At 46.1% G+C, this 18805-nt stretch overlaps 1 protein-coding gene across 1 annotated transcript in view; it reads left to right on the forward strand.

The window, feature by feature from the left end:
• The window catches only part of LOC115468179 (integrin-linked protein kinase-like), a 76256-nt gene that overhangs the window by 11853 nt on the left and 45598 nt on the right, over positions 1-18805 (forward strand). The window contains exon 3 of the mRNA XM_030199717.1: positions 4244-4472. Coding sequence (XP_030055577.1) covers positions 4384-4472 — 89 coding nt within the window. The 5' untranslated portion in view covers positions 4244-4383. The remainder of the gene's footprint in view (positions 1-4243; positions 4473-18805) is intronic.

The raw sequence follows: 18805 nt of genomic DNA on the forward strand, positions 1-18805 counted from the left end.
ATCCCACATTTTCCCACCTATTTGCAGGTTCAATGTACTTATCTCTCTATATAAAACGCACCTCCAACGTTCTAATGAAGCCTCCAAAAGTCCCAACGTTCTAAATCTGTGGTGGTGTAGATCGAAGTTTGCCCGTGAGTGTTTGCCCCGCCCTCGCATCAAAGTGATGACGTCAAGGGCGAAGCACTAAGACTCAACGAATTGCATCGCTACCAGCAGATGACAGTTAAGGGATCGCCGAACCGCTGCTACACAACGTAACCTGACATTCTAAATCTGTGGTGGTGTAGATCGAAGTTTGCCCATGAGTGTTTGCCCCGCCCTCATGTCAAACGTGATGACGTCGTGGGTGGAGCACTAACACTCAACGAATCGCATCGCTACCAGCAGATGACAACGGATCGCCGAACCGCTGCTACGCAACGTAACCTGAAGTCAAACGCTTCGTGAAACAGAATAATGACGAACAACTGCATGGGGACAAGGGAGGAGAATGAGCCGCACGTGCTCACTTCCTGAACAGCACGAAGATGACGAATATCGCTGGAAGGAGATTACAATTTAGAGGCCCATGCTCCAGCTCCCGGTATGAGCAGCATCCTTACAAAACACCCTCCAAGAAAAAACTACCCAGGGTCCCGACGTCTCCGGCACCTCAAACAAGTCGCATACCACTTCAAACCCCCCCCCCCCCCCCCCCCAAAAAAAATATCAAAACGCAGCCTTCCACACAAACGGGGGGAGAGGCGGACTGGCAAGGGGAGAGGACGGATAGGAAGAGGTGGCAGGGGGGTCCACAAACTCAGAAGGAAAGAAGTGGGAGGGGTTTCTGGAACTCAGATGGGGGGGAAGGGGGAGGAAGAAGAGGGGGGCAAAGGGGAACGGAAGAGTAGGATGGGGGAGTATGGAGACGGGGGGAAAACCACACTGTATCTCTGTGAACACTCTCTCTCTCTCTCTCTCACTCACTGTGTCCAACATAGGCACTCACTCACAGATTCACAAGCATCCAGTCTCAATCTCTCTCTGACACACAATCATACAGTCACTCTCTCTCTCTCTCTCTCACACACGCACTCTCTCAAACATACTACGAGGAAAACCTGGCTAGCGCCCATTTCATTTGTTTCAGAAACGGGCCTTTAATACTAGTGTACTTATGATTCCCTTAACACAGCATTTTAATCATGCATCGTTTATTGGCAAATATTTTTAGTCTACATTGTGAAGGGAGGGAGGTTTATGTCTATATGTCTGTCTCCAGCTAGTAACTTTCCTATTCTTGATCCACTACAATCCGGTTTATGCCCTCTACACACAAGTGAAACAGCCCTTGCTAAAGTCTTCAGTGATCTGTTTCTGGCCAGATCCAAAGGCCTCTATTCTATCCTCATCCTTCTTGATCTATCTGCTGTTTTTCATACTGTTGATCATCACCTACTTCTTGTTAACTGTCCTCACTTGGATTTTGGGGTTCCGTTCTGTCTTGGTTTTCTTCTTTTCTCCCATCGCACTTTTAGTGGATGCTGTTGTGGATCCTTCGTAGTACAAAAAACAGAAGAAACCAGTCTTCGCAAAAAAAACCAACAAAAAAGCAAAACAGCGAAGATGACTAACAAAAGCAAAAAATTAAAAACAAGAAAATATCAAATTTGTATTTAAAAATACAAATACATAAAAAAGTAAAGAAGTATGAAAAAGACGACACTTATAAAAAATTAAAACACTTTATTAGCCAAAGGATAGCAGGGAGAAAGGGACTCGACACAGTTGTGACAGAGATGAGACGCTGCGCCGATGTTTTTTGCTTGACTTTGTTTCAAGGATTATTTAACGCTACAGTTTCAAAAGAGACACACACATTCCATTTACAATTGGATAGAATTAAAAATCAACACACGGTGAGAAGACTCCACTATACCTTAGGGCCAAATGCCATGTCTCAACTTCCAGATTTGCAGCAAAATCCTTTCTGTACTTCTCATATCTGAATACCAAGCTTTTAACCAGACCATCTTCACTTGTTAGCCTCCTTCGCCGTCCCTGGCGTGCGCTCCTCTTCTATGCCTCCAAAACATCTGAGCTGCTTCTACCGCTTCAAAGGTTCTGGTACTGCCATTATAGGTAACCTTCAGGGTGGTAGGATACAGCAGGACATATAGGTGTAAATCTTTTCCACTTTGCTGCCACCCCCGAGGAGTAGTCCTGACAAAGTGTAGGGTTTTACCCATTCTCAACTCGTTCAAAATTGCCTGCTTATGGACATAGTTTAATATGCGAATCATGACCACCCTCAGTCTTGCCTTCTGCTCTCTCCGAGGCCCCAGCCGATGAGCTCTCTTGATCCTCAAGGGCCCCGCGGCTTCTGGAAGACAGAGCTTTGCAAACCAGCGCTCCAAGCAACCAACGAGCTCGTCATTTATAGATTCTGGAAACCCCACTAGACGAAGATTATTTCGGTGGGACCTGTTTTCTAGGTCCTCTACCTTCGCTTCCAACACCGATATCTGATTTTTAAGTGAGGTTTGGGTCTCCACCACCACTACCACTCTATCCTCCACTTCACTCATGCGTGTCAAACAAGCTGCATAGTTCAGCCAGATCTTTAAGCTGGGTATGTACCTTTTCCAATTTTGTATCCAGAGGCGCCAATCTGCGCTCAAGCAGGTCCTCCATTACTGAGGACATATCCGCAATCCACGTGGATGACACTGTGCATCCTACTGTGCTTGGAGGTGCCACCATCTTGTCTTCCACAGGCCTGCCACAAACTTTATCTTTGTGCACGCTTCTCGTGGCCATAACCCATCACCGCTCGCTTCATCTGGTCCCAGTCTGTTTAGGGAATAGCTTCCCACTCTTCCGAGGTTTTTTTCTGGGGATTATATTAATATTTAATACCGGAGGGTCCACAGGGAACCGGAGCAGATCTCTTTAGCTACTGTCTCCGGACATGATATCAGCGCTCTCTGTAATATATATTTTAACAGGTGCTTCATCTTTAAAAATGTAAATATGTATAACATACCAAGAGGCATATTTTCAAAGCACTTAGCCTTCCAAAGTTCCATAGTAACCTATGGAACTTTGTAAGTCTAAGTGCTTTGAAAATACACCTCCAAGTGGCATAATATAGTGCTGAAAAAAATATACCTCCTGTTTACTAAGCCGCACCACCCTTTTCAAAGTGATTACGCTGTGTCGGCATTAGCACACGGCAGCTGCTAGCACAGCTTAGTAAACAGGAGGGTAAGTAAGCTAATATATAGTCCTACCTTGAAGTTCCATTCACAATCACATGTGCCTTCAAAAGCCTCCTAAGAGAACCTAAAAGTGAAAATATATATGTATATTTTATTTGTTATATTTGTATCCCACATTTTCCTACCTTTTTGCAGGCTCAATGTGGCTTACATAGTACCGTAAACGGCGTTAGCCGATTCCGGTATGAACAAATGTGATATTCCGATACATGGTGATATTCCGATAGCATGAGGTACATGTATGTTAAATACAGTTGGGGGAACTTAGAGAGGGAGAGGAAGAGTTAAGATATGTTCTTTACGGTCTTTGGTTATGTTATGTCGCAGGTATCCAGGTTTGTTATGTTGGGTCGGTGGGGTATGCTTTTCTGAAAAGCTAAGTAAGGAAAAACCAACCACTACAGTGTTAAACACCGAAAAGTACTTTCATAGAAAGATAAGTGCAACATGTCAGAGACGGTATATACTGCAGAGAAGATACTACCGAGACCAGTAAATGAATGGCTGAAAGTACTTGCGTACAGAAATACGTGCAAGATGTTAAAGAATATATGTGCTCCAGTAAGAAAAGCCACACCAAAACTATTAAAAATGAACTAAATAACTAGCGTCATTACGCATTAGTTCTTCAAAATTACCACATATTGGTCATTTTAACCAGTGCTGTAAGTGGCATTTTACGTGAAATTGAATGAAATCCCATATTTGACAACTAATATCTGAGAAACCGTTTGTCCCAGCTCAAAATGGATTGCAGTTTCTGAATCTACACAAAATTCTGAACAAGTGTTGCAAGTTGCACATCTGTAGAACACTTAATGGCAGAGTTATTAAGACGTAAAAGGTTCCCAAACTTTCAGTTGGCCGCAGAGCAGGATGGTTCACCGAAGAGTGTCTGGCTGTGTCTTGAGTAGTTAATATATTATTCAATGTCTGTGCATTAGAGTACATCATAGGCTGTCTCCCTCTCTTTTCTCTAGGTGCAAGAGACAAACCAGAGCATGTGCCTCTGACATCTCGGTTGTGGATTTATTCGTGTGCTGGATCTTTGCCACTGAACTGATTGTATTCCTTGTTTCTGCCCTTGAATAGCGAGAAGTGCTGAGTGCCCTTGGGCAACATGGATGACATCTTTACTCAGTGTCGTGAGGGCAATGCTGTGGCTGTTCGATTATGGCTGGACAATACTGAAAATGACTTGAACCAAGGGTGAGTGCTGGTACCTGCATTTACATTTAAGTACTTCCATGTCTATATGCAGGCTGCTCTGTGCTGGGCCATTCCTTCTGTGTATCCTGGGGTCCGACACATAGGCAGTGGTTAAAAAAAAAAAGCTTCAAGCAGCTGGCAGTCCAGATGTGCTGCCCAATGGAGCTAATGTGGAGGAGGAGCAGTAGCAACTGTCCTGCAGCTGGAAACAGCTTTCTACATTATATTTATGCAGATGACAGTTCAGTATTCTTATTCAATCAGTGTCTAATATTGATGTCACAAGAATACAGTATTGCATGAATTTGTTGGAAAAGTGGATGTTAAAACTCAATACGGAGAAAAGTACAATTTTATGCTTTAATTTCAATCCAGATTTATATCCACGGAAGATTACTATTGATAATGTAGATTTTATACTTTTCCAGTCATAAAGATTTTGGGGGTTGAATTAGAACCACAATTTAAAAAAATGTTTTTTCTTGATGAAAAAATTATGTACCATTAGGCACCTTAATATGTACACTAGGAGGCATATTTTCAAAGCACTTAGCCTTCCAAAGTTCCATAGGTTTCTAAGTGCTTTGAAAATATGCCTCTAGGCGTTATTCTATTAGCTCACGTTTAGAACTACCTGCCACTTACATATTTATTGATTTTTATTTTTTTATGATGATATTTACATCCCGCATTATCCCCAGTAGAACTCTGGTTCATTGTGGCTTACATAACAATTAGAAAAGCATGAACATGTTCAAAAATATATTATCAGAAAGTAAAATACATCATATAATGTTAGACCAGTAAAACTTGAGTTAGGAACAGATTTAGCCAATTGGGGCTGCAACACTGTGGCCTAAAAATAAATACATATAATTAAATCCTTCCTTGTCATCAAGCAGATGAATCCATTACGAGTGGGTTGTGTCCATCAACCAGCAGGGGAAGATAGAGAGCACTGAAAAACCATAGTGCCTCATGGCCAGCTGTCTCCAACTGCCTCTTCAGTATTCTCTGTCTCCCCAGCAGGGTGGTCGCAGCTTATTCAGCTCCTTCAGAAAATCTGCCTGGGGTGGCTTCTGTGCTGTTGCCAGTTGTAGCAGGGGTGTTGTGGCTGATGGTGCCCACTTTAAAGGCACTTAGGTTCGCCCTTTCCCTGCCTTACCCGACCCCTGATGTGGATGTAGACACATAGGCAAGCCCTGTCCCTGTCTTTGCCCACGCTGTGGATGCAGGCACATAGGTTCGCCCTTTCACTGCCTTTCCCACGCTACTGATCCTCCGGAGTGGACAAAAATTTTGCCTCTTGCGTTGCCTCTAACTTTCCTCACAGCGTTAACAAAAAAAAAAAAAAAGTAGCGTCGCGCTGGAAGCGCTGCAATCTCAGAAAAGAGGTTTTCTTCTGATTGTGCTGCGGATCGGAGCTCTGTGGACTGGATCTGAGGAGGTAAGAGCATTTGGTAGCTCCTCCGGGGAGGGCCCGCGTTCGGGATGATTTTGGGGCGAATCCACCATTTTGAATTTCCCGCCGTTTTCGACGATGGCTGAGGAGGTTGTTAAGCGCTGTTCCCGTTGTGGCAAGCGCAGATCAGCAGCAGGCTCTGTAAATCGTGCTCTTCTGACGTCAGAGCCGGCCCAAGCATGGTGAGCGAGGTTTCTTCCCACTCCGGGGAGCTGGCAGCGGGCGCCATTTTGGAACAGCATGGCGCGACCCCCGCTGAGGCGGAGGGGTTTGAGCCTGGAGGGGAGCCTCGAATGGAGGCTAATATGAGAGCCATTTCCCCCGGACGGGAACCGGGAGGCCAGGGTGAGCCATTCTCCCCTGAATTTGTTTTGCTGCTGCATAAAGCATTTATGTTAAAAAGAGCTCTCCTGCAGGGGTCTCAATTGGCCCGGCTGCCTGTGTCCCCTCCAGTAGAGCCTGGCCTTGAATTGCCGTCAGGTGCGTTTTCCCCTGACAGATGGCCGCAGGACAAGTGCAGAAGGGTGGATTCCCCTTTAGAGAGTGGCGCACCCCCGTTGGCGGCCCCCCCCCCCCCATGGTCGGGATGTGAGGAGTCTGGCAGGTCCTCGTTGTCTGGAGAGCCAGAGGAAGGTGCAGGATTGCCACTGGATCCGGATGATCATTTCGCGGTGAGGATTTTCCACCGCGATGAGCTGCCAGCGCTGATTTCTAATGCACTGCAGGCCCTCTCTATTGAAGATCCTGTGAGTGCTGAGCTCTCCTCTACTAATCCGAGGATGACAAGTACTAAGAAGCCTGCTCGAGCCTTTCCTTTGCATGACTCCATCCAAGAGCTTATTTCAGCTCAATGGGCTGACCCCGAGAAGCCTTTGAAAGTTGCTAGGGCAATGGGGCAATTATACCCTCTAAGTGAGCATTTGGCGCGCCTAGCTGTGCCTAAAGTGGATGCCCTAGTCACGGCTGTGACAAAGAGAACTACCCTCCCAGTTGGAGGAGTTGCCCTGAAGGACATGCAGGACCGACGCCTTGAATCAGCTATAAAGCGGTCCTTTGAGATTTCAGGCCTATCCTTTCGTGCGTCTGCATGCAGCTGTTACGCTGCCCGAGCCTGCCTTGCTTGGTTACAACAGGCAGTGGAACAGCCCGGAGATGGAGTGGAGCCCCTTGCGGAGGTGGCACCATGGATGGAGTCGGCCTTGTCTATCTTGGCTGACGCCCTTTATGATCTGGTCAGAGCTTCGGCTAAACAGATGGCGGTGGCTACGGCATTGGGCCGCTGACATGGCCTCTAAGCAAAGGTTGGTGAAGTTGCCTTTTCGAGGCCTTCTCCTATTTGGTGAGGAGCTGGAGAACATTGTTAAAGGCCTGGGGGATGCTAAACCCCAGCGCTTACCCGAGGACAGGCCGTGGCCTTCCTCCAAGGGTCAGGCGGTTCCCTTTTCTTATAGACCTTGCTTCAGAGAAGCTCGAAGGTACCGCCCTGGGCGTTATGCTGGGTTCGCTTCTCGTGCCCGTTTTCAGCAGAGGAACTCCTTTTGCTCTGACAAAAGTTCCGCAGCAGCTGGCTGAAGGCCTGCAGTTCAAGGGCGTCCCTCTCAATGATGGTGCGCCGGCCCTCTCCTCGCTTCCTGTTATAGGAGGACGTCTTTCCTTCTTTCACGAGGAGTGGGCCAAGATTTCCTGAGATCAGTGGGTCTTGGACCTGATCAGAGATGGCTACAGAATAGAATTCAATGCCCCGGTGAAAGACGTGTTTGTGGAGTCCCGATGCGGTTCTGCCGCCAAAAGGACGTCGGTAGAGGAGTCCTTGCAAGGCTTGATTCACATAGGGGCGGTGTCCCCGGTGCCTCCAGCCGAACACGGCTTTGGCCGTTACTCCATTTACTTTGTGGTGCCACGAAAAGGAGGGTCTTTCCGGCCCATCCTAGACTTAAAGGAAGTCAACAAGTCTCTGAGAGTGCGGCATTTTCACATGGAAACCCTGCGCTCCATCATTGCGGTGGTACAGCCAGGAGAGTTTCTCACGTCTCTGGACCTGAAAGAAGCTTACTTGCACATTCCTATTTGGCCCCCGCACCAGAGGTTTCTGCGGTTTGCGGTGATAGGAAAACATTTCCAGTTTCCGGCCTTGCCTTTTGGCCTCGCCACAGCTCCCCGAACCTTTTCGAAGGTAATGGTGGTAGTAGCTGCTTTTCTCAGGCGAGAGAGGGTATCCGAGTTCACCCGTACCTAGACTGTCTCATCAGAGCGGACTCAGCAGTGGTCAGTCATCAGATAACAGCCAGATACTTCAATCTCTGGGCTGGGTCATCAATATGGCCAAAAGTCACCTGACCTACCTATCAATCTCTAGAATATTTAGGGGTCTGGTTTGACACAGCCTCGGGTATGTATACCTACCCGAGCAAAGGCAGTGCAAGCTTCAGAACCAGGTCCGTCTGCTCCTGAGGATGCCTCGCCCGCGAGCTTGGGACATTGTCTAGCTGTTGGGGTCGATGATGGCCACCTTAGAAGTGGTACCATGGGTGAGAGCGCACCTGAGACCTCTGCAGTGCTCCCTGCTTCAACGATGGTCTCTAATATCTCAGGATTATCAATGCAGACTCACGTGGCTCCCTGCGGCCCGGCTCAGTATGGAGTGGTGGCTCTCAGACAGCATGCTGCGGCGAGGAATGCCGCTAGCACTCCCCGATTGGTGCCTGGCGGTAACAGATGACAGCCTGAAGGGCTGGGGTGCACATTGCCGGGGAAGGCATGCCCAGGGTCTCTGGACACCCGAGGAGTCGGCGTGGTCCATCAATCGCTTGGAGTTAAAAGCGATATTCCAGGAGCTTCTGGCCTTTCAATTGACCCTGGAAGGATTGGCTGTCAGAGTTCTGTCGGACAACACAACAGCAGTGGCCTAAAGGCGGCACTCAGTGTCAAGCACTGGCCGCAGAGGCCGCTCAGATATACCACTGGGCCGAGCTACATGTGCAGTTTCTGTCAGCAGCTCACATTGCAGTCAGAGCAACGTGCAAGTCGATTATCTAAGCAGGAATCAAATCGACCCAACGGAGTGGGAACTTGCAGACGAAGTATTCCTGCAGATCTGTGTCAAATGGGGGATGCCCGTAGCGGATCTTATGGCCTCAAGCGCAAATACCAAAGTCCCATGCTTTTACAGCAGATGGAGAGACCCTCGCTCGGTGGGGTTGATGCCTTGGCTCAACCCTGGCCTCAGGGCCTTCTGTATGTGTTCCCTCCGTGGCCCTTGATAGGGCGAGTACTCCTGCGGATTCAGCTACATCAAGGAGAGGTGGTTCTCATTGCCCCGGATTGGCCCAGGAGGCCGTGGTATGCGGACCTCTGGCGGATGCTGGTAGAGGCTCCCCTGCCGTTACCTCTGGTACCGAATCTGTTGTCACAGGGACCGGTAACCATGGAGTACGCCTGCCGCTTTGGTCTTACGGCATGGCTATTGAGAGGGTGCAATTGAGAGACAAGGGTTATTCCGGTAAAGTCATTTCCACTCTCCTACAGGCCCGCAAGCGTTCCACTTCCGTGGCTTATGCCAGGATTTGGCGCCAATTTGAGGCTTGGTGTGCTTCTAAAGCTATCACACCCATGCGGGCTTCTGTCTCGCCGATACTTGACTTTTTGTAGGATGGTTTACAAAAAGGCCTTGGCATCTCTCTGGCGGCTTGTCCGGATGTGGCACGGTTTCTCAGAGGGGTGCTTCGGCTCCTTCCTCCCGTGCGGACTCCGTGCCCGGCCTGGAACCTGGGGTTAGTTTTAACGGCCCTTCAGCGTTCGCCCTTCGAGCCGCTTAGGCGAGCTTCGGAGAAGGATGTAACCCTAGAGACGTTCTTTTTAGTGGCCATTGCATCAGCGAGACGGGTATCTGAGCTCCAGGCGCTGTCCTGTCGAGACTATTTCTGCAATTCTCAGAGTCCGGAGTTATGGTACGTACTGTGCCGTCCTTCATGCCTAAGGTGGTTTCAGCGTTTCACCTAAACCAGCCTATTTTCCTGCCCTCCTTTTCTAAAGAGGAGTTTCCAGAATCCTTTGGGCAATTGCACCTGCTAGATGTGCGACGGGCTGTGTTGCAGTATCTACGCAAATGCCTTGCGGACCTCTGATCCATCTTTTTATTCTGTTATCAGGTCTGCGCAGAGGGTCTCCAGCGTCTAAAGCCACTATAGCCCGTTGGCTCAAAGAAGCTATTTTTTCAGCATATCTGCTGTCTGGCCGGCCTCCGCCTGAAGCCTTTAAGGCACATTCCACAAGAGCGATTTCCTCTTCTTGGGCTGAAACTGGAGCACTCTCTCTTCAAGAGATATGCAGTGCAGCGACATGGGCTTCTAAGCTCTCATTTGCCCGACATTACAGGCTGGATGTGGCTGCCAGGAGAGACGTGCATTTTGGAGCACAAGTGCTGGCGTGTGGTGTGGCTTGTTCCCACCCTATCTAGGGATTGCTTTGTTACATCCCACTCTTAATGGATTCATGTGCTTGATGACAAGGAAGGGAAAATTAGGTTATTACCTTGGTAATTTTTCTTTCCTTTAGTCATAGCAGATGAATCCATGAGCCCTCCCTCAGTGGTTCATTATATGATTGATGTTGTTTTATGTTCAGTTTTTCCTGTAGATATGTTCCCTCATTGGGAGAAGTTGGAAAACAGTCTTTAGGATTTCTGTTCTGTTACAGGAGGTTGAGTTCGTCCCTCCTTTGAATAGTTGCTCCTGTTCTGGGGTGTTCATTTGCTGTGAGGAAAGTTCATGTTATATGTGGCGGTGTCACACTGCTTTGGAAGCTTCAAATACTGAAGAGGCAGATGGAGCTAGCTGGCCATGAGGCACTATGGTTTTTCAGTGCTCTCTATCTCCCCCTGCTGGTTGATGGACACAAGCCACTCATAATGGATTCATCTGCTATGACTAAAGGAAAGAAAATTACCAAGGTAAGAACCTAATTTTCCCGAAACTTAGTAAATGACTGCAGATAAAGACCTGTACGGTCCATCCAGTCTGCCCAACAAGATAAACTCATTTTACATGGTATTTGATACTTTATATGTATACCCGAGTTTGATTTGTCCTTGCCATTCTCAAGGTGCAGTCTCACCATGGAGCGGTACAGGGGTATTGTCTATTTCCTTTCCTAATAATTTTTTGGCCGCTGCCACACACTGAGCAGAAGATTTCAGCTTATTGTCCACAATGATCCCTAAATCCTTTTCCTCGATAGTTACTGCTGTTTTCATGCTTTAGAAATGAGGGAGTTGCTGTAGAGTGGTTTTAAATTTTCATTTTATCTTAATTGTATTTTTATATTTAAGATAAATAGGCTCAATGATTCAGAGAGAGAGATTTTTTCAAGGGTGATGCCATCAGCTGCAGAAAGCAAGGTGAGGGGAACAGTTTTGCAAGGCTGAGGTACACCAAGCCATTAGTTTTCCCATGGGTTAGACATATGAGACCTATGATATGGAAATCAGAACAATAAGTGAGGTGATTAAATTTGCAGATGATACAAAACTATTCAAGTTTGTTAAAACATGTGCGGACTGTGAAATATTGCAGGAAGACCTTAGGAAATTGGAAGACTGGACGTCCAAATGGCAGATGAAATTTAATGTAGACAAATGCAAGGTGATGCATATTGGAAAGAATAATCCAAATCCTAGTTACCAACAGTGGCCAATCCAGGTCAAGTACCTGGCAAGATCCCAAAACAGTACAATACTTTTTATGCTGCTTATCCTAGAAATAAGCATTGGATTTTCCCAAGTCCATTTTAATAATTGCTTATGGATTAGCTATCCAAACCTTTTTAAAGCCCGCTAAGTTAACTGCTTTTACCACATTCTCTGGCAAAGAATTCCAGTATTTAATTACACATTAAGTGAAGAAATATTTTCTCTGATTCGTTTTAAATTTACTACTGTGTAGCTTCATTGCATGCCCCCTACTTTTGGTATTTTTGGAAAGAGTAAACAAGCGATTAACGTCTACCCGTTCCACTCCACTCAGTATTTTATATACCTCTATCATCTCTCCTCTCAGCCGTCTTTTCTCCAAGCTGAAGAGCCCAAGCCATTTCAGCCTTTCCTCATAGAGAAGTCATCCCATCCCCTTTATCATTTTTGTTGCCCTTCTCTGTACCTTTTCTAATTCTACTATATCTTTTTTTTTTTTTTTTTTGAGATGTGGTGACTAGAATTGCTCACAGTATTCAAGGTACAGTTGCACCATGGAGAGATACAAAGGCATTATAACATCCTTGTTTTTATTTTCCATTTTTTTCCTAATAATATCTGACATTCTATTTGCTTTCTTTGCCACTGCAGCACACTGAGCAGAGGGTTTCAAAGTATCATCAAGAATGAGTCCTAGATCCCTTTCGTGGTCGGTGACTCCTAATGTGGAACCTTGCATCATTGAATTGTTGTCCGGGTTCCTCTTTCCCACATGCATCACTTTCCACTTGCTCACATCTGCCTTTTAGATTCCCAGTCTCGTAAGGTCCTCTTGTAATTTTTCACAATCCTCTTACGATTTAACAACTTTGAATAACTTTGTGTCATCAGCAAATTTAATTACCTCACCAGTTATTCCTATATCTAGATAATTTATAAATATGTGAAAAAGCAGCGGTCCAACACAGACCCCTGCGGAACACCACTATCTACCTTTCTCCATTGAGAATACTGACCATTTAACCCTATGGTGAAATCTTCTGCTCAGTGTGCGGTGGTGGCCAAAAAAGCAAACAGGATGCTAGGAATTATTAGGAAAGAGATGGTGACTAAGACCAAAAACACTATAATGTGTATTGTTCCATGGTGCAACCGTACCTTGAGTATTGTGTTTAGTTCTGGTCGCCGTATCTCAAAAAAGATGTAGCGGAATTAGAAAAGGTTCAAAGAAGAGCGACCAAAATGATGAAGGGGATGGAACTCCTCTCGTATGAGGAAAGGCTAAAGAGGTTAGGGCTCTTCAGCTCTGAAAAAAGATAGATGAGGGGAAATATGATTGAGGTCTACAAAATCCTGAGTGGTGTAGAACGAGTAGAAGTACATTGATATTTTATTCATTCCAAAAGTACAAAGACTAGGGGACACTCAAGGAAGTTACATGGAAATAATTTTAAAACCAATAGGAGGAAATATTTTTTTTACTCATTGAATAGTTAAGCTCTGGAACTCTATGCCGGAGGAGGTGGTAAGAGCAGTTAGTGTATCTGGGTTTAAAAAAAGGTTTGGACAAATTCCTGGAGGAAAAGTCCATACCTGCTATTGAGACAGACATGGGGAAGCAACTGCTTGCCCTGGGATTTGTAGTATGGAGTGTTGCCTTGATTTGGGTTTCTGCCAAGTACTTGTGACCTGACTTGGCCACTGTTTGGAAAAAAGGACACTGGGCTAGATGGACCATTGGTCTGACCTAGTATAGCTAATCTTATGTTCTTATGTAATCCGTGGGGGCAGGAGCAACTTGCAATTCTCCTGCCCAAAAGAGGCCACTAGACCACCAGAGATTTAAAAGGTAGGCCTGGGGAGGAGAGGGCACAGTTAATGGGCGGTTTGGGGGGGGGGGGGGGGGAGACGGGCAGGGCCACTGTTTCAGTTCCGGCTGAAACCAAGTGGTGGATTTCACCTATGGATTCGGTTTCGGCCAGAACCAAAACCACTGGTTTTGGTCGGCCTGTAAGAGAGAGAGAGACATGGATAGACTGGGTGAAGGCTAAAATGGGGTATATTTATTTATTTATCTATCACATTTGTACCCCACATTTTCCCACCTATTTGCAGGCTCAATGTGGCTTACATCAAACCGTAGAGGCAATCGCCAATCTGGTAAATATACAAATACAATATAGTGTAGTGATCAGGAAGCATCAAAAGAACAGGGTATACAGGGAAAAAGGAGGGAAGGGTAAGAGTGTCCAAAATGGTCCATTAATTTGCTGTGTTGCAGGATGTAGGGACGTATGTTGGATCCTTGGGGTAGGCCTTTCCGAATAAGCTGGTCTTGAGTGATTTCCTGAACTTAAGATGATTGTGAATAGTATGGATAAGGGTGCAGATATGAAAGGCTGGTGGGTGCTCGGGCCTCTCTTCTTCCTGTGTCAAGGGGGTGTGATATCATGCTGCTGATAGCAGTCTCATAAGTACATAAGTATTGCCATACTGGGAAAGACCAACAGTGGCCAATCCAGGTCACAAATACCCGGCAAGATCCCAAAAATGTACAAAACATTTTATACAGTCTCCCTTTCTGAATCATGTTAACTTTTGCAGGTAACATGCAGTGGCACCTTAAGGGACTTATTAAACTTTCTTTTCCCCTAGATACAGAATAGGAAAAGAGCCTTTTAATCAGTTTCTAAAAGAACTGATGCAGACCTTGGAGGAAATTCCTTCTCCACCAGCATTTGAACTGAAATGGGGACATGGTTGGATGGGGTGCAAGAGACATGAGATTGCTTGGCTTGTAGATTCAAAGGCTTTTATTACACTAGTGGTATTGTGTGTTGTGACTTTTGTAACCCATCTTGTATGTTCTGAAGGCTACAGTAATCTTTTGAAATTCAAACCAGTGGGCCCTGGCAGAGGTCCTGTAGTACTGCAGCAGGAATAGTTTGAAAGACTGACTGGACCTTGGTGTCAGATTTGAGGGTCTGTGTTAATGCAGTGTTTCTTTTTGACACGGTGACACAGCTGGCTTTGCTTATGGACTGGCTTCTGGTGTCTTTGTAATTGGATCCTTTGTGTAGTGTGTCTGGGGACATTGTCTGATAGCTCACAGCTGGTTTCTTTCTGTCACTGTGAGTATCCTTGAATACTTTAACCAGCAAAACTGAAGCCTACAGTGGCAATTAAATGAGTTCTACCCCCAGACTGTAGTTCTTAGGAAGCTCCTGTGCTTGAAGTGTGGTGTTCCAGAGGAGATCCGGGAAATTATAGACCGGTGAGTCTGATGTCAGTGCCGGGCAAACTGGTAGAGACTATTATTAAGAACAAAATTACAGAGCATATTCAAAAGCATGGATTAATGAGACAAAGCCAACATGGATTTAGTGAAGGGAAATCTTGCCTCACCAATCTACTACATTTCTTTGAAGGGATGAACAAACGTGGATAAAGGGGAGCCGGTTGATATTGTGTATCTGGATTTTCAGAAGGCGTTTGACCAAGTACCTCATGAAAGACTCCAGAGGAAATTGGAGAGTCATGGGATAGGAGGTAGTGTTCTATTGTGGATTAAAAACAGGTTAAAAGATCGAAAACAGAGAGTAGGGTTAAATGGTCAGTATTCTCAATGGAGAAGGGTAGATAGTGGGGTTCCCCAGGGCTCTGTGCTGGGACCGCTGCTTTTTAACATATTTACAAATGACCTAGAGATGGGAGTACTTAGTGAGGTAATTAAATTTGCTGATGACACAAATTTATTCAAAGTCATTAAATCACGGGAGGATTGTGAAAAATTACAAGTGGACCTTACAAGATTGGGAGAATGGGCGTCTAAATGGCAGATGACGTTTAATGTGAGCAAGAGCAAAGTGATGCATGTGGGAAAGAGGAATCCGAATTATAGGTATGTCATGCAAGGTTCCACGTTAGGAGTCACAGGCCAAGAAAGGGATCTAGGTGTCGTCGTTGATGATACGTTGAAACCTTCTGCTCAGTGTGCTGCTGCGGCTAAGAAAGCAAATAGAATGTTAGGTATTATTAGGAATGGAATGGAAAACAAAAATGAGGATGTTATAATGCCTTTGTATCGCTCTATGGTTCGACCGCACCTCGAATATTGTGTTCAATTCTGGTCGCCGCATCTCATAAAAGATATAGTGGAATTAGAAAAGGTGCAAAGAAGGACGACGAAAATGATAAAGGGGATGGGACGACTTCCCTATGAGGAAAGGCTAAAGTGGCTAGGGCTCTTCAGCTTGGAGAAAAGGTGGCTGAGGGGAAATATGATAGAAGTCTATAAAATAATGAGTGGAGTTGAACTTGTAGATGTGAAGCATCTGTTCACGCTTTCCAGAAATACTAGGACTAGGAGGCATGCGATGAAGCTACAATGTAGTAAATTTAAAACGAATCGGAGAAAATGTTTCTTCACTTAATGTGTAATTAAACTCTGGAATTCTTTGCCAGAGAATGTGGTAAAGGCGGTTAGCTTACTGGAGTTTAAAAAAGGTTTGGACGGCTTCCTAAAGGAAAAGTTCATAGACCGTTATTAAATGGACTTGGGGAAAATCCACAATTTCTGGGATAAACAGTATAAAGTGTTTTGTACTTTTTTGGGATCTTGCCAGGTATTTGTGATCTGGATTGGCCACTGTTGGAAACAGGATGCTGGGCTTGATGGACCTTTAGTCTTTCCCAGTATGGAAATACTTATGTACTTATGCACTCTGTGCCATGGGTGTTGGGTGTCCCAGACTACAGGGTAATGGAAGCTCTTGTGCCTGGGGTGCTGGGTCTTTTGGGGGGGGACGACGACTCTGTGCCTTCTCATATACAGTGAGGTACTGTTGGATCTGTCCAGTGCTGTATAGCTCTTAACCCTGTATAAGTGATCAGTGATATAACTCCAGAACACTGGGGTTTCTGTGCCTTGCAATTGTGCAGAAAGCTGAGGAGTGCTTACTCTGGCATTATTTTGTATCGTTTACGGGTTCCTTCCAAAGCTGAGGAGTGCTTACTCTGGCATTATTTTGTATTGTTTACGGGTTCCTTCCCTTTTGGGTTTAAAATGTTTTGTATGTTTCTGTGTCCTTGCATTTTAGAGAAGCTGCTTTTTGACATCATATAGATCTTAACTTACTGTAGGACTTAGTTGTGGTGTTTCTTGGGGGGATCCGGAGCTCCCCTTTTGCTTGTATTCAGTGTCTTCATCTCATGCTTTCCTCAGAGGCTGGAAGTTTACACGCTGCATTTTTTTGGGTGAGTGCTGGAATGAAGTTCCTTTTTGTACCTCATGGAACAGCTGATCTTTTCTATCCTTTATTATGCTCTGTGCTTGGCAGGGGGAGGAGAGAGAAAGTAGCAAGGAAGTGACTGCATTACTGAAGCATTTATGAGTCAAGTACAGGACACAAGCCTTGCAAGGAGTGAGGCTGTAGAGCTTAGGAGCTCCCGCCAAACACACACACACACACTTCAGTGATCCTGAGCCTCTGAAATGTGATCCTCAGCACTCGTTAAGTGCACTCACACACACCTTGAAAAGCTTACTAACCACAAATGCCTGTTCCTTATCTTGCTACATCTCTCTGGGCAAGTTGGTCATGATCCTCAACCAGCAGATGGGGTTACAGAATGCTGACATTTTAGTATCATCACCAGTAAAAGGAGTTGTTCAGCTGCGGAACTTGCCAGTATTTCTCAGTCTCCAGCAGGTGGTAGAGATGAACTGATAGAGCACAATGTTTTTTTTGGTTGGCCTGACTCGTCAGGGTGTAGTCTGTGACCTGCATCCCCATGGTAGTATTTGGCCAAAAACTATGATGGGGTGTGTGCCTAAGTTGGGGGCAAAGATTGCGAGTTATGGCGGGATGTGTGCACTAGGGGAAGGTATGAGAGAGAACTTTGGGTGTCTCTTTGGGGAGCAGAGGTAAGGGATATATGTGCACTGGGATGGATGGAGGGAGAAGCTTAAGGAGGGGTTCAAGTTAGTAATGGACTGGCACTGATGGAGAAGGGGGGAATCAAGCTTGAGCTGGTAGATAGCTTAGGTGCTGTCAGTCCTGAAGTATGGAAGGGCCAGGCATTTTTGCTGGGTAAATTCTATGCAAGAAAAATTACAAATAAAAATGCAACATTTTGTGGAATTTTAAACTGCATAGAATTTTTTAAATTTTTTGTTTGTGCAGAATTCCCCCAGAGTAATTGATGTTTCCTTGTCATCAGCAGCAGATGAATCTATTAACTGATGGGTTGTATCCGCCTACCCAGCAGGTGGAGATAGAGAACACTGAAAAACCATAGTGCCTCTTGGACGGCTAGCCCCAACTGCCTTCAGTATTTCTCTACCTCCCAGCAGGTGTGGACGTAGCTTGATCAGCTCCTGGATTTCAGACTGCCTGGGGTGGCTCCTGTGCTTTGCCAGTTGAGCAGGGGTGTTGTGGCTGGTGGTGCCCACTTTAAAGGCATATAGGTTCGCCAATTCCCTGCCTTACCCATTCCCACCCCCCGCCTCCCGGAGTCCCTCTGTTGCTGCCTGCCTCCAACTTTCCTCACGGCGTTTAAAAAAAAAAAAAAAAAAAGCGCGCTTTCACTGCATGGCTGTTCTGAGGCTTTTTCCAGTGATTCTGGTCCTGTGCAGCTTGACCGGAGCTCGTTGACTCGGTCCTCTGAGGTGAGAGTGGTGCCCAGCTCCACTGGGGAGGTCCCGCGGACGCCGTTCCGATCGGGATAAGTTTTGGCGCGAAGCCGCTATTTTATTGCTATATTCCCGTCCTGTCGGACGATGGCTGCTGAAGGAGTTAAGCACTGCTCCTGTTGTGGTAAACGCAGATCAGCAGCGGGGCTGTGTAAAACGTGCTCCTTAGAAGCTCACGCTAGTATGAGCATGGCGAGCGATGTTTCTTCCCGCTCGATGGAGCTGGCAGGGGGCGCCATTTTAGAAGTGCTGCATGTCTCGACCCTCGCGGTTGCGGAGGGTCAGCTTTACCCTCTGCGTGAGGAGCACTTGGCCCCTTTGGGGATGCCTAAAGTGGATGCATTGGTCACGGCGGTGACAAAAAAGACCACTCTCCCAGTAGAGGGAGGGGTCGATTTGAAAGACATGCAGGACCGGCGGCTGGAGTCTGTGCTGAAGCGGCCCTTTGAAATTGCGGGCCTTGCCTTGAGGGCATCTATTTGCAGTTGCTA

The sequence above is a fragment of the Microcaecilia unicolor genome, chromosome 4 (assembly GCF_901765095.1).
Source record: "Microcaecilia unicolor chromosome 4, aMicUni1.1, whole genome shotgun sequence".
NCBI lineage: Eukaryota > Metazoa > Chordata > Amphibia > Gymnophiona > Siphonopidae > Microcaecilia > Microcaecilia unicolor.